The sequence below is a fragment of the Homarus americanus genome, unplaced genomic scaffold, assembly GCF_018991925.1.
Source record: "Homarus americanus isolate GMGI-L3 unplaced genomic scaffold, GMGI_Hamer_2.0 scaffold45698, whole genome shotgun sequence".
NCBI classification, from domain to species: domain Eukaryota; kingdom Metazoa; phylum Arthropoda; class Malacostraca; order Decapoda; family Nephropidae; genus Homarus; species Homarus americanus.
The window spans coordinates 12905405-12919400 of record NW_024735554.1 but is presented as its reverse complement, the minus strand read 5'-3'; the positions used below and the strand labels follow the sequence as shown (position 1 = coordinate 12919400).

The window sequence follows — 13996 nt, the reverse complement described above, 5'->3', positions numbered from 1 at the left end:
CAGTAAGAAAACCTGGAATGTCATAAATTCTATTCAGAACAGGAACACTCAGCCTTCGGCCCCCCACTCAGCTTTTATGATAAATGATTCAGTTGAAACGGAACCCTCCCCCATTGCCAACCACTTCAATGAATATTTTATTAATGTTGGCAAAAAAATCTTGCAGAGAGCATCCCTGATCACCATGAGGAATTTAGAGCCTACCTGCAAAACAGATAGCAAAATGAGCTGTTCTTATCCCCTGTCACAGCAGATGAATTACTGGCCATCATAAAAATGTCCAAAGATGTAGCAGCAAGCGAAGACAATATACCAATGAGCATCATTAAGAAAGTAGCCCATTTATTACTACCTGTTCTCCTACACATTTGTAACCCCTCCTTCACTAGTGGTGTCTTTCCGGATAAACTGAAAATTGCTAAAGTTCACCCTGCATATAAAAAATCTGGGGACAAAGGTATCTTCAAGAATTACCACCCCATATCAGTCCTCCCAGCCTTAAGCAAGATACTGGAAAAGCTAGCATGTAATAGACTAAATTCCTTCTGCAATGCCAATAACATCTTTACAGACTCCCAGTTTGGATTTAGAGCTAGAAGGTCGACTGAGAGTGCTCTGCTATACTAATGACATCTTAAATTCCTTTGATGACAGTCAGTTCACAGTCGGTATATTCTTGGACCTCTCTAAAGCCTTTGATACTGTCGACCATACCATCCTCCTTTCAAAGCTTGAACATTACGGCATTAGGGGCCTGTCCCACAATTGGTTTACCTCATGTCTGTCCAACAGGATGAAGTATCTAATATACTATAGGACTAGCTGTCTGTCTGTCTGTTCTGGGCAGCCGAAACGGCACAATCGTTTTTCATCAAACTTGGTGGAAAAATTGCAAAAAATTCGTAGAGTGGAACAAACCTGGTCCCATGTCAATGGTTTCTTTAGGAAGGCATTAATTAACCATTTTATTTACGATGGAAAACGATGCAAGTCTACTGACTTGGCGCACCCTAATTAACCATGCAAGTCTACGGGCTTGGTGCACCCTCATTCGCTGTACGCTGTCAGCCGGATACAATACAGTACAATACCATACAATACCATACCATACAATACAATACACAACAAACTATAAATATTTGTAAGACTAAAACATAATTATACAGTTTAGACATGTAAGACTCACAACTTGATAAGATATCCGTAAGACATTAGCTATTGGAAATGAGATTAAATGTTTTGTTAATAATCCAGTGTGAAATGTATCGGTATTGGTGGTACAATCCTAATGGTCTCTAATCCTGTTGATTAGGTGAGGTTAATCTGGGTTTATTGAGATTAAAGATAAGGTGTGGGGTTTATTCTACCTGTGTTAGTCTCAAGTACGACCCTTATTGTAACAATCACAACCATGATTATAATAACCAGGACCATGATTATAACAACCACGACCATGATTATAACAACCAGGACCATGATTATAACAACAACGACCATGATTATAACAACCACAACCAAGAAACCACGACCATGATTATAACAACCATGACCATAACAACCACGACCATGATTATAACAACCACAACCATGATTATAACAACCTCGGTAAACTGTACCACCGGATTCGCCACCGGGCACGAAGGGCCCGCGATCACTTGTGTCTACTATAATAATCACCAATCTGACTCCTCGCCAATCTTGCATGGAGTCCCCCAAGGTTCCATTCTCGGTCCAGTACTGTTTTTGTTGTACATAAACGACATAGTCCACGCCAGCTCACTCATAAAATACTACGTACAGTATTTGCAGACGATAGTAATCTCTATGCCAGTAACTCAGACTCCATTCCTTGATGAGAACTATGAACACTGAATTAACTAAATTCGGGACCTGGGTAATACGTAATAAACTGACCTTAAACCTTAAGAAAACCCACTGCACGATCTTTCACAGAAGGAAAAACTTACCCCCAGACTTGGATCCCCCTGTATCTTGGTAATACAGTCCTCAAACGCGAACAAAATACTAAATTCCTCGGAGTTATTGTTGATGAGAAACTTAACTGGAGAAACCACATGCAAGCCATTCACAGTAAAGTCAATAAACAGTGCGGTATCATGTATCACACTATGGGGGGCCTCCGGCTCTTCAAAAACACAATCTCTCGTTACTGCACAAAAGAGAGTTGTACGGTCAATGACCTACTTGAAAAAAAACAGACCACACAAACGAAAAATTTGCTATACTGTAATGAAAATGTTAAAATTCAAAGATATTAACACTTACTGTTGTGCCCTCTTTGTTTACAAATCTATCATCACTTGCTTGACAATAATTATTTCCAGTTCCGGAATAATCAGAGCTTCAACTTAAGGCACCCAGAGCTACTAAGACCACCCCCATGCGCTCCTCTCAGTCCCAACCTCCATAAAATATCATGGTGTGAAGGTGTGGAACAACTTATCCCCACCCATCCGAGCAAAGACTACGCTCCCTTCCTTTAAATCATCTCTTAAAAAATATCTATTGCCTAAGTATTAATATTTCTTGTAACACCTACTATATTTACAGTATCTGATTTTATTGTACCATCACAAACCGTTTTATCGGAAATTATCATGTAAATAGATAAGTAATTACCATTGCAATAAACATAATTGCCAACTAGACATAATTCTCAGAGCTCTGTCCTCTTGTTCAACTTTATTACTGTACAACCCAGGTTGTACTGAACCCCCATTATACTTATGTTTTTCAATTCCACTTTAATTTATGTACAGCCGCTCCTCAACTTACGACCACCCGGACATATGACCACCCCAGTCGTACCAATTTTTTTTAAATTATGTATTTCCGAGTCCTGGTGTTAGTGATTGCACTGTGTACTGACAAAATTTTCGTTTGTAATTCCCTTTAAAGTGGCTGGCAAGCTTAAAAGTGAGAGTATTGTGGTGCTGAGAAGAAAAAGATACACCCATTTTAGATTTTCTATGTATTATTTTCGCATTTTCGACTTATGACCAATTTGACTTACGACCCGGAATTGGGTCCCTAACCCCGTCATAAGTCGGGGAGAGACTGTATATATAAATAACTAAAAAAAAATAAACTAAGAAAAAAAATAATAATAAATAAATAAAATTAGTAAATATTGAAGTGATAACCGTGTTAACATTATGAGATGTTCTTATTACCACCATGCTATTGTACTATTCCAGATGATACTGAGTGTTACATTATACTTCCTTGAGATAAATGTATAGTATATATCAGGTCCCTAAAAGAGAGCTCAGGTTTTCAACTGGCTCAGCCATGTTAATATTGTTATTATTATCCACTCTGTATCTGTGTTTTCTGGCTAAATAAACTGATTCAATTCAATTCAATTCAATTCAAGTGTGAAGTGCTTCCCCATCTGGAGTACTGTCACCCCGTCTGGTCCTCAAGATATACAAGGGACTGCCAGTTGATTGAAAATATTTTGTTCAGACTGGTGCCTGCACTTTGGCACATCAGCTACCCTGAGAGGTTGGAGTGCCTGAACTTGCCTAGCTTATACTATAGACGGGCAAGGGGCGACCTAATTGAAGTGTATAAGCATTTCAAGGGGCACTACTCATTCAAGTGTCCTTACCTGGAGCTGGCGAACGCTCGCCCTACAAGAGGTCACAGCTCAAGGATGAAGAAGAATCCGCAGGTCCAGAAAACTGCGAGAGCAAACGTTTATGGAGTGAGAGTTGTGAACTCTTGGAACAATCTGCCAGAAAGTGTCGTGACGGCACCAAGTGTGAGCTCTTCAAGACCAGACTTGACCAACACTGGAGCAGGTTCAGGTACATTCAGGAGCCCGTGCATGCCCAGTACTTGCCAACAGTGTGTAACAGACGTAACCGGTCGCCCAAGCGGCTAAAGAGCCGATCAGTGGTAAAAAGGATAAAAAAAAAAAGTTCAGCTAGAACCTTCACACGACAAGCTGAAAAACAAACTGCCCCAGGCACGGGAAAAGCCCCTCAGCAGAGCGCGGCCTCTTTTCCGCTGGCAAGATGAACTAGTGCACGCCTAAGCTCCTAATTATCCATAAAACGAACAATTTCCACAATAAATTATTATCATATCAGAACTCACAGATGAAAATATTGTAAAAAAATCAAGTCATAAAAATAACTCGCTCACTGGTTAGTCCAATATATTGACCCAAAACTTATCCTATCCAAGCCAATTATACCTTAATCTAACCACACAAAACATATCTTAATCTAACCAGACCAATTATATCTTAACCTAACCATACCAATTATATCTTAACCTGACCAGACCAATTATATCTTAACCTGACCAGACCAATTATATCTTAACCTGACCAGACCAATTATATCTTAACCTAACCAGACCAATTATATCTTAACCTAACCATACCAATTATATCTTAACCTAACCATACCAATTATATCTTAACCTGACCAGACCAATTATATCTTAATCTAGCCAGACCAATTATATCTTAACCTAACCATACCAATTATATCTTAACCTAACCAGACCAATTATATCTTAACCTAACCATACCAATTATATCTTAACCTAACCATACCAATTATATCTTAACCTGACCAGACCAATTATATCTTAATCTAGCCAGACCAATTATATCTTAACCTAACCATACCAATTATATCTTAACCTAACCAGACCAATTATATCTTAATCTAGCCAGACCAATTATATCTTAACCTAACCATACCAATTATATCTTAACCTGACCAGACCAATTATATCTTAATCTAGCCAGACCAATTATATCTTAACCTAACCATTCCAATTATATCTTAATCTAGCCAGACCAATTATATCTTAATCTAGCCAGGCCAATTATGTCTTAACCTAACCATACCAATTATATCTTAACGTAACCATACCAATTATATCTTAACCTAACCATACCAATTATATCTTAACCTAACCAAACCAATTATATCTTAACCTAACCAAACCAATTATATCTTAACCTAACCAAACCAATTATATCTTAACCTAACCAGACCAATTATATCTTAACCTAACCAGACCAATTATATCTTAACCTAACCATACCAATTATATCTTAACCTGACCATACCAATTATATCTTAATCTAGCCAGACCAATTATATCTTAACCTAACCATACCAATTATATCTTAACCTAACCATACCAATTATATCTTAACCTGACCAGACCAATTATATCTTAACCTAACCATTCCAATTATATCTTAATCTAGCCAGACCAATTATATCTTAATCTCGCCAGACCAATTATATCTTAACCTAACCAGACCAATTATATCTTAACCTACCCATACCAATTAGATCTTAACCTGACCAGACCAATTATATCTTAACCTAACCATACCAATTATATCTTAACCTGACCAGAACAATTATATCTTAACCTAACCATACCAATTATATCTTAATCTGGCCAGACCAATTATATCTTAACCTAACCAGACCAATTATATCTTAACCTAACCATACCAATTATATCTTAACCTGACCAGACCAATTATATCTTAACCTGACCAGACCAATTATATCTTAACCTAACCAGACCAATTATATCTTAACCTAACCATACCAATTATATCTTAACCTAACCATACCAATTATATCTTAATCTAACCAGACCAGAGAGTATTGTGACGGCACCGAGTGTGAGCTCTTTCAAGACAAGACGTGACCAACACTGGAGCGGGTTCAGGTACATTCAGGAACCGGTGCATGCCCAGTACTTGCCAACAGTGCGTGAGAGACGTGACCGATCGCCCAAGTGGCTAACGAGCCGATCAGTAGTGAAGAGGATAAAAGCAAAAGCAATTAAACCTTAACTTAACCAGACCAATCATATCTTAATCTAACCAGACAAAGCTTCCCCCATACCAAACAGATACTAACCCACCTAACCAAATCAAACCTATCATAATGAAGAAACCGAAGAGACAATGTAATAAGGCCTTGGGTGTGTATGTTGACAATGAACCGAAGTTCTCGGGCAAGTGTGAGAAGGTGAATCAAGCAATTAAACTAGGTCTTATAAGAAGGTCGTTCAGATACTCTGTATATAGATTCTAGACTGTCTGTCCCTTGTAACGATCTTCAAGAATGAGGTGCTTCCCTTACTCACCCCAGAAATATGATAGTGACTGTCAGTTGATTGAAAATATCCAAAGGAGGGCCACTAGATTGGTGCCCACACTACGGCACCTCAGTTATCCGAACGCTCGCAACTGCCTAACTTATACTACAGATGAGCAGGGGGTGATCTAATTTAAGTTTATAAATATCTCAAGAGGGCACTACTCAATTAAGTGTCCATACCTGGAGCTGGCCGACGCCCGCCCCTAAAGGGGTCACAGCTCAAGGCTGATGAAGCCAAGTCCAGAAAACTTGCGGCTTCTTCAACCTTGAGCTGTGACTCCTTGTGGGGCTAGCGTGGGCCAGCTCTAGGTAAGGACACTCGACTGATTAGTGCCCTTTGTGATGTTTATAGTGCCCTTTGTGATGTTTATAGTGTCCTTTGTGATGTTTATAGTGCCCTTTGTGATGTTTATAGTGCCCTTTGTGATGTTTATAGTGACCTTTGTGATGTTTATAGTGCCCTTTATGATGTTTATAGTGCCCTTTGTGATGTTTATAGTGCCCTTTGTGATGTTTATAGTGCCCTTTGTGATGTTTATAGTGCCATTTGTGATATTTATAGTGCCCTTTGTGATGTTTAGTGCCATATGTGATGTTTATGGTACCATTTGTGATGTTTATACACCTCATTAGTACAAGCTAGGCAATTGCAGGCGCTCTAATCTCTGGGTACCTGGGGTATCGAAGTACAAGCACCTGTCTTTTACTTTACTTTTATCTGCTTCACCACTGATCGGCTTGTTAGCCGCTTAGGCTATCGGTCAAGTCTCTGATTACTTTTCCTTTTCTTTTATCCTCTTCACCAAAAGATCGGCTTGTTAGCCGCTTGGGCGATCGATCACGTCTCTGTTACGCACTGCTGGCAAGTACTGGGCATGCACCGGCTCCTGAATGTACCTGAACCCGCTCCAGTGTTGGTCACGTCTTGTCTTGAAAGAGCTCACACTCGTTGCCGTCACAACACTTTTCGGTAGATTGTTCCAAGAGTTTAAAACCCTCACTCCGAAAAAGTTTGCTCACAGTTTTCTGGACTTGCAGCTTCTTCAATCTTGAGCTGTGACCCTTTGTGGGGCGAGCGTCCGCCAGCTCCAGTAAGGACACTCGACTGTGTAGTGCCCCTTGAGATACTTATACACCTCAATTAGGTCACCCCTCGCCCGTCTGTAGTATAAGCTAGGCAAGTTCAGGCGCTCCAATCTCTCAGGGTAGCTGAGGTGCCGAAGTGCAGGCACCAGTCTGGTGGCCCTCCTTTGATCATTTTCATCCAACTGACAGTCCCTAGCATATCTCGGGGACCAGACGGGGTGACAGTACTCCAGATGGGGAAGCACTTCACTCTTGAAGATCGTTACGCGGGACGGACCGTCTAGATATCTGAACGACCTTCTTATAAGACCCAATAATTTATTTGCCTGATTTACCTTCTTCTCGCAATGGCCCGAGAACTTCAGCTCATTGTCAACATACACACCGAGGTCCTTCTCACATTCAGTCTCAAATAGTGCAGTTTCTTCATCCTGTTGGGACATATGATACGCCTCCTTACCGTTGGTACGCCCCAGGTGCATCCTCTTACACTTCGTGACATTGAATTTCAGCAGCCATTTCTTCGACCATTCTTGGAGCCCACAGAGGTCCTTCTGCAGCTCTTCACAGTCCGCTTGGTTCTTGATTTCCCGAAAGAACTTGGCGTCATCGGCAAACATTTGTATGGAGGAGTGTACAACGTCAGGCATGTCATTTATGAAACGAACAAACACCAGCGGGCCCAATACACTGCCCTGTGGTACCCCACTTGTGACAGGTACGGATGACGATTTCGTGCCATTAATCACCATATACTGCTTGCGGTCATGTAGAAAGTCTTCTATCCACGCTCGGACATTTCCCTGAATTCAGTACCCTTCCAGTTGATTTTCAGCCTTTCGTAGGGTACACTGTAGAAAGCCTTGGCAAAATCTAGGTAAATATTGTCGATATTACCACCCCGTTCCAGAATATGGGTACAAATATCCAATACCTTGAGCATTTGTGGGGTGAGCAGGAGCGCCCCGGTACATTCAGGAGCCAGTGCATGCCCAGTATTTGCCAACAGTGCGTGACAGAGACGTGACCGATCGCCCTGGCGGCTAGCGAGCCGATCTTTTGGTGAAGAGGATAAATGAAAAGGAAAACTGCTGAGAGACGTGAGCGATCGCCCAAGCGGCTAACAAGCCGATCAGTGGTGAAGAGGATAAAAGAAAAAAAATAAAAGAAACCGTGTTGGCAATCCTTTACAAGGTTGTTTCGTAGTAAATATTCCATTGCGTCAACTCTGATAATGCTCTCAAGTACTTTACATATTATGCTGGTCAGGCTCACCGGTCTATAGTTGTTCGTGGAGTGACGATCGCCCTTCTTGATGATAGGACTCACAGAAGGTACTTTCCATTCACTAGGGACCTTTTGTCCATCCAGGCATTTACAAAACCGGATCTTCAGGGGCTCGGCAAGCTCGTTGCACAACTCTCTTAGCACTCTAGGATGCAGTACGTCAGGGCGGGACTTATATGGACCTTTAGCTTTGACAGTTTATTTCTAATACCCTCTTCTGTGAACACATTGTGGGTCAGTGCTGTGTCGAACCGTCTGTCCTCAAACGCAGGAAGGTTAATCGCATCCTCTCTTGTGAACACCGAGGAAAAGAAGCTGTTCAATGCCTGCTTTATCCTGGTCAGAATCTGCATAACTACCATCTTCAAGCCTCAGGTCTGATACTCCTACTCGCGTTTTTAATTTCGACTTCGCATAGCTGTAAAACGCCTTTGGGTATGACTCGACTTCGCTTGCAACCAGCCTCTGGAACTCCTTTTCAGCCCTTCTACACTCTATCTTTGCTTGGTTTCTGGCTCTTGCATACATCCTCCTGTCCTGCTCATCGTTTGACCCAACCCACGTCTTGAATTTCTGTGTTTTCTTCTTCACTTGGTCGACCGCCGCGTGGTTCATGTGTAAGGATCCCGTCGTATTCCTAGAGGCACTGGGTTTGGTCTTGGATATATATTTATCGATCAAATGGGTCACTTTATTAGTTATGATATTCAGCGTAGTGTCTGCGTTCTTGTGCCTTAATGAGTCAGGCCAGTGGATACCTTTCATCTCTTCCCTCATCCCGTTGTAATTTCCCTTGTAATATTTACACCTTGGCTTGGCCTTATCCTGAAAACTAGGTAACAGTTAAATCTGAATGACAACACTATATGGTGACTGGTGCCAACTGGGGCAAGGTGTTCCAGTTTGGCCACCATACCCTCCTCGTTTGTTATGATGAGGTCAAGTGGCTTGGGTGTTTGCTCCCCTCTGTAATGTGTCGAGTCTCTAACATGTTATTCAAGTCATTTGGGGTGAACTCGTTTCTCCAGTCGATGTTGCCATAGTTAAAGTCCCCCATGATAAGGAGGTGGCTAGGGTTGAGCATCGCCGCGTTATCTATTAAGGCTCTTTAGTTCCTTTGATTTAGTGGGCCACAGTTTGGGGATCTGTTGATACACCCGACAATAAGTAAGTCCCTTCCCTTTAATTTAATTTTACACCACCTGGATTCTTCAAAAACATCCTCTCCCTGTTCCCTCGCCTGGCTGGCTCTAAGGTCTTGCCTAGCTTAGATAACCACACCCCTCTTGCAAGTTTCTTGAGAAAGGTTCGTAAATGAGTAATATCCAGCAATATTGAACTCAAATTCCTCTGGGTCGATTCTCCTGTTCTTGTACAACAGTTCTACAACTCCTACAATATCTGGTTGGTGTACTTTCAGTAGTGTTTCAAACTCCTCTCTTTTATCAAGAAACGTGTCAGTATTAGTGTACATGACATTCAAGCCGGAATTTGTTCTTAGTAGTAACCCTACCCCCGCCATTCTCAGAAGCAGCAGCATTTGCTAAGTACACTGTATTTTGCAGGGTGTTGTTAGAAATGTCATTGTTTACACGGCGCTCGCCTCCTCCTGTCTGGTAGGCGGAGCTGGTGCCTCCTCCCGGGTAGGGGGGTAGAGCGGGTGGAGGGTGCGCTGCTGCCCCCTGGCCCTGTGTCGGCACACTTGTTTCCACTACCCTCCCTCTGAATATAACCCATGTACACCCGTCCCCGTTCCTCCTTGACTCCTGCCTCTTCTGCTTCAAGTCCTGCAGGATGTTCTTGTGTTGTTCCCTCTGCATTACCGTGCGATGTGGTCATGCTTTGAAATATTTCTTTATCGTATTTAATGGTCCATTCTTAGCTCCGACTGGCGTGGATAGTGAATGACAAGTACGTACTAATGCACCACCCTCGCCATCGCCACCTCCTGCCATCGGCAGCCCCCCACCCACCTCGCGCAGTCCGCCACTACAACAAAATTCAGCCCATAAGAGCCAGCACCGATAGATATAAGAATAGCACCATCCCATCTATCGTTAAAATAATACACAACTCCTGATTTATGTACTGTACAGCCCTGTAAATGTATTCAACGCATATTATATCATTATGTCTAAATCAAATGTAAGTCTGTATATTTTCAGCCACCGGCTGCAACTCTAGTAATAAACCGTTTATTATTATTATTATTATTATTATTATTATTATTATTATTATTATTATTATTATTATTATTATTATTACACACACACGTATATGATACTGAGAGAAAAGAAAGATTTTCAACCGTTCAAGATTCAAGCCCAGGACATAGTTCGAGTCAAGACTGCTTGCTGATAAGTAACACTTATAAACCACGTCTCTTATTGATCACTGGGCAGCCTTTATTCATCTCTTAGGGAAATGCTTTAAAACTGCGCTTTGCTACACTACATATATATTATAGTAATCTTACTATGTTATTGATAAACTGACAATGTTGCCATAATGTACGAGAGTAACTTACCCAAGGACGGAGAATCATGTTGGTGTGAGTTTGCTGACACCGTCTAGAAACTATCACCTGTACTGAACTTTTAGCTCACAAGATAACAAAAGTTCAAATACTGATATCCTCGAAAATGCGAGATCTATATATGGTGTAATATCCTCCGGGGAAAATAATATTGGGGAATATCAGTAGCAGAGTGAAGGTGATGTACTCCTTCGTGAGGCGTTGATACAAAACTGGCGTCGGGGAGACAGGTGTTGAGTGATAGCCTTGTACTATCAGTTCGTTAACTGTGCTATCAGTTTATGGTCAACTGTGACGCATTTCCCAGTCAATCCTTTACTAAATGGTATGAGTCCGAGTTCAAATTTTTGGTGTATTAGCACTTTTGCACCGACATATTTTTTAGCTGAGTGAGTCAACATATGAACAGCAATCCCCTGAAAAAACCCCTGAACGTTACAGTATACAGTATATCGCAGCTTTGACTTGAGTGTCATGTATAAATCTTTTTTATAGGTTTTCTTTTCTTGTATAAGTAAGCCGTATATATGCAATCGTGTGTGTCTAACTAAAATATTTTTTTTAACGAACCTAGGCATACCTACGTAGTTCATAAACCACTTCTTGATCAATCTTGTTTTAATCCAGATAATTAATTAAAAGGAAGTATTTTTTTTTACAGGAAATGCTAGCAACTATATGTTAATGGGCATTGGGCAAGGAGATCAAAATAGATTATTAATGTTAGGTTACAGTATTGCGCGAACAACTCTTGATATAAATAATGGGTGTCAGATCTGAAACTCGCTGCACAGACCCAAACTGCTTGTGGAAATGACAGAGCCACATTTTAAAGTAATAAGAACTGATTTGTCTGAAACTTTAATATATTAATATTGGTTATAACTACGTTTAACTACTTAAAAAAAAATATGTATACGGGTATATATGAAAAAATCTTTTAGACCAAGTAGGCGTGGGTCTTTAATTCCTCCGGGAATTAAGACCCACAAGTCTCCCAAGCAGGGTGTTTTGTTTTTTTGCTTTTCCTTATATTTGGATAATGATAGTCTTAACTAAAACAATAGACTATTAAGAAAATCAGCTTTCATTACTTATGTAATTATGTGACTTAAAGTTTCAGGCAATAGTACTGTGTATAAATATACCTGAGGTTACACATTTTATACATAATTTTATCAAACTTTCTAGATAACGGATTATCTAAGATAAGCCTCGATTGTGATATCTTTGTTTTTTCTGACAGAACATATATCATGTCTGTTGTTATCTGTCACCAGGCAGACAAACGTCATGAAATGGAGTTTATTGTTCCTCGCCGTCTGGGGTTAGAATTAGAATGCATGCTTTCCGTTTTGTGTATCTGGGAGTTACTTTTACCTTTATCCTCTTCGCCACTGATCGGCTCGTTAGCCGCTTGGGCGATCGGTTACGTCTGATTACTTTTCCTTTTCATTTATCCTCTTCACCAAAAGGTTGGCTCGCTAGCCGCCCGGGCGATCGGTCACGTCTCTGTCACGCACTGTTGGCAAATACTGGGCATGCACCGGCTCCTGAATGTACCTGAACCTGCTCCAGTGTTGGTCAAGTCTAGTCTTGAAAGAGCTCACACTCGGTACCGTCACAACACTCTCTGGTAGATTGTTTCAAGAGTTTACAACCCTCACTCCGAAAAAGTTTGCCCTCACAGTTTTCTGGACTTGCGGCTTCTCCAATCTTGAGCTGTGACCCCTTGTGGGGCGAGCGTCCGCCAGCTCCAAGTAAGGACACTCGACTGAGAGTAGTGCCCTCTGAGATGCTTATACACCTCAACTAGGCCAATCACCCCTTGCCCGTCTGTATTATAAGCTAGGCCCTCCTTTGAACATTTTCAACTAACTGACAGTCCCTAGCATATCTCGGGGACCAGATGGGGTGGCAGTACTCTAGATGGGGAAGCACTTCACTCCTGAAGATCGTTACGAGGGACGGACCGTCTAGATATCCGAACGACCTTCTAATAAGACCCATTAATTTATTTGCTTGCTTTACCTTCTTCTCGCAATGGCCCGAGAACTTTAGCTCATTGTCAACATACACACATAGGTCCTTCTCACATACAGTCTCAACTAATGCAGTTTCTTCATCCCGTTGGGACATATGATACGCCTCTTTACCGTGGGGTACGCCCCAGGTGCATCCTCTTACACTTCGTGACATTGAATCTCAGCAGCCATTCCTTCGACCATTCCTGGAGCCCACAGAGGTCCTTCTGCAGCTCTTCACAGTCAGCTTGGTTCTTAATTTCACGAAATAACTTAGCGTCATACAATAAATAACAAGTGCAACTTATTATGGTTTACCTAGCCCCTTCTATACAACTACTCTCTGTCCTCCATGACACCCCCGGGGCCACAATTACCTACTATACACATGATTAATTATCTACATTCAACAGAAGACCTTCGATCAACTCCCTCACCTCATTTCCTGAATTTCTCCCACTTTTGGTTTCATTCTGTCCTTAGGGATATATAATTTTTTTTCTCACGTAAGTCGCTGATGCTTCCGAAATTCTCTTTGAAAGATTGTTGTGCCTCTGTGTAACCAGTACATTTACCAGTGTGCACTTGTCCCTATAACTCTAACATGCAAAGATGTGATCATCCCACTGTTCACGACTTCCTAGCACCTTACAGCTCTCATGTGGCCCACCAACACCTCTACTTCGCTTTACTTTATCCTCTTCGCAATGGCCCGAGAACTTCAGCTCATTGTCAATATACACACCGAGGTCCTTCTCACATTCAGTCTCAATTAATGCAGTTTCTTCGTCCCTTAGATAGTAAGATATGAGAAAAATAGCAATTAATACCTCAATAAGCCTTTGTTATAGTTGTTATTGATCCTGAAATTCAGTATAAAATTTCAT

The 13996-nt window shown here is 41.2% G+C and overlaps 1 protein-coding gene across 3 annotated transcripts in view; it reads right to left on the bottom strand.

Moving 5' to 3' along the window:
• LOC121871534 overlaps positions 1–11294 on the bottom strand; it is a 46443-nt gene extending 35149 nt beyond the window's left edge. Inside the window, exon 1 of one of the 3 annotated variants that reach the window (XM_042373963.1) lies at positions 11077–11294. In XM_042373963.1, coding sequence (XP_042229897.1) covers positions 11077–11094 — 18 coding nt within the window. In that variant the 5' untranslated portion in view covers positions 11095–11294. The other 2 variants (XM_042373965.1, XM_042373964.1) reach the window with 2 other exon arrangements.
• Between the last annotated feature and the right edge of the window lie 2702 nt (positions 11295–13996).